Here is a 1532-nt window from a genome sequence, read left to right as displayed (position 1 = left end):
ACACACCAGAAGAGGGAGTCAGATCTCGTTACGGATGGTTATGAGCCACCATGTGGTTGCTGGGATTTGAACTCTGGACCTTCGGAAGAGCAGTCGGGTGCTCTTACCCACTGAGCCATCTCACCAGCCCCCCCTCAGGAACTTTTAATGTTAAAGGGAAACAAGGTATTTGGGAGGCAGAATGTGAGCATCTTTGAGAGATTTGAACAAAGGACCCAAGAATTTATTTGGTAAGACAGGGTCTGGTCTCTCTTTGTAATTCTGGTTGTCCTGGAACTCGCTGTGTAGACCAGGCTGGCCTTGAAGTCACAGAGATCCTCTCAATGATGCCTCTGGTGTACTGGGATTAAAGGCCTGGTCCTGCCCTGCTTTCCTTTAAGGCATATGTTTCCTTGCACAGCCTCTGGGGAATCCAGTCTCCTGACATTAGAGGTGGCTACCTTTTGGAGCAAGATTTGCAAAAGGCCAAGAGATCAGTCCTAGCCGTAGTCCTCTCAGGACCCCTAGAGAGGAGAGCTGAGCCATATGACAGCAAGAAAAATCAGAATTTCAAGGTCATTCTTGACTGTATAGAAAACTTCCAAGCCTGACTGTACTCCATCCTTAACGAAAGCCCTGATTCATAATGTCACTAGTGTTAACTGATTAGCACCCCAGTGAATAGGCCTGTGCTTGCTTGAACATAGAGGAGTAGTGTGCACAGCTCTGCTCCTTCGGAAGCTGTGAGCCTGTCCAGTTCTCCTTTCTCCAAAGCCCTTGGAGTAAGAGAGTAAATGCTGCTTGAGTCGTCCTGCTGGGTTCGTGGCTGCCTAAGCCTGAGGTGTCTTCTGTTTACATAGCTAAAGATGTGATTAAGGAGATTGAAGAGTTTGATGGCCTCGAAGCTCTACGGTTGGAGGGCAACACGGTGGGCGTGGAAGCAGCCAGAGTCATCGCCAAGGCCTTAGAGAAGAAGGCCGAGCTGAAGGTGAGGGCACAGCAGAGGAGGCTTGCACTAGATAAGATTCCCTCACATTGCCACAACTGCCACTTAGATCTCGAACTTGCCACGGCGTGTCCTGGTGGCTGATACCACATAGTCCTCTCCCTTTGACTACTTGAGAACACCCTTGAGCTTTACCCTTTTTTCTGAATTAAGGCAATCTTCAGGTAGCATTCGGAGTACAGGGGTCTTAATTGGAGGTGGCGCCCATGAAAGGCAAACTCAAGAGAGTCTTCTGGTCACAGTGCTGTCCTGGTTTCCCAAGGAGCATGAACATGAGCCAGCACATGCTTCCGGTAGACCACTTTACCAAGCTCTCCTGTTGTAACCAGAGCTGGGGAGGTGGCGTCTGCAACCAAGTTCTAATGACTCCTGCCTTTGTGGCACTTATCTGATAATTTTTAATGAACTTTTTGTGTATTTTAGGAAAAAAAATGTGTGTGGGTGTTTTGCTTGCGTGTGTCTGTGCAGGACACATGCACCTGGTCCCTGGCAGAGGACAGAAGAGGGCATAGGGTCTCCTGGAGCTGAAGCTCTAGGAAGTTGTGTG

The 1532-nt window shown here is 49.0% G+C and overlaps 1 protein-coding gene across 3 annotated transcripts in view; it reads left to right on the top strand.

The window, feature by feature from the left end:
• Positions 1 to 1532, top strand: part of Rangap1 (Ran GTPase activating protein 1) — a 24828-nt gene that overhangs the window by 7274 nt on the left and 16022 nt on the right. For all 3 annotated transcript variants that reach the window (XM_029469993.1, XM_021183050.2, XM_021183048.2), the window contains one exon: positions 840 to 967. In XM_029469993.1, the coding sequence (XP_029325853.1) occupies positions 840 to 967 (128 nt within the window). The remainder of the gene's footprint in view (positions 1 to 839; positions 968 to 1532) is intronic.

The sequence above is a fragment of the Mus caroli genome, chromosome 15 (genome assembly GCF_900094665.2).
Source record: "Mus caroli chromosome 15, CAROLI_EIJ_v1.1, whole genome shotgun sequence".
Taxonomy (NCBI): domain Eukaryota; kingdom Metazoa; phylum Chordata; class Mammalia; order Rodentia; family Muridae; genus Mus; species Mus caroli.
This window is presented reverse-complemented; position numbering and strand designations above follow the sequence as displayed.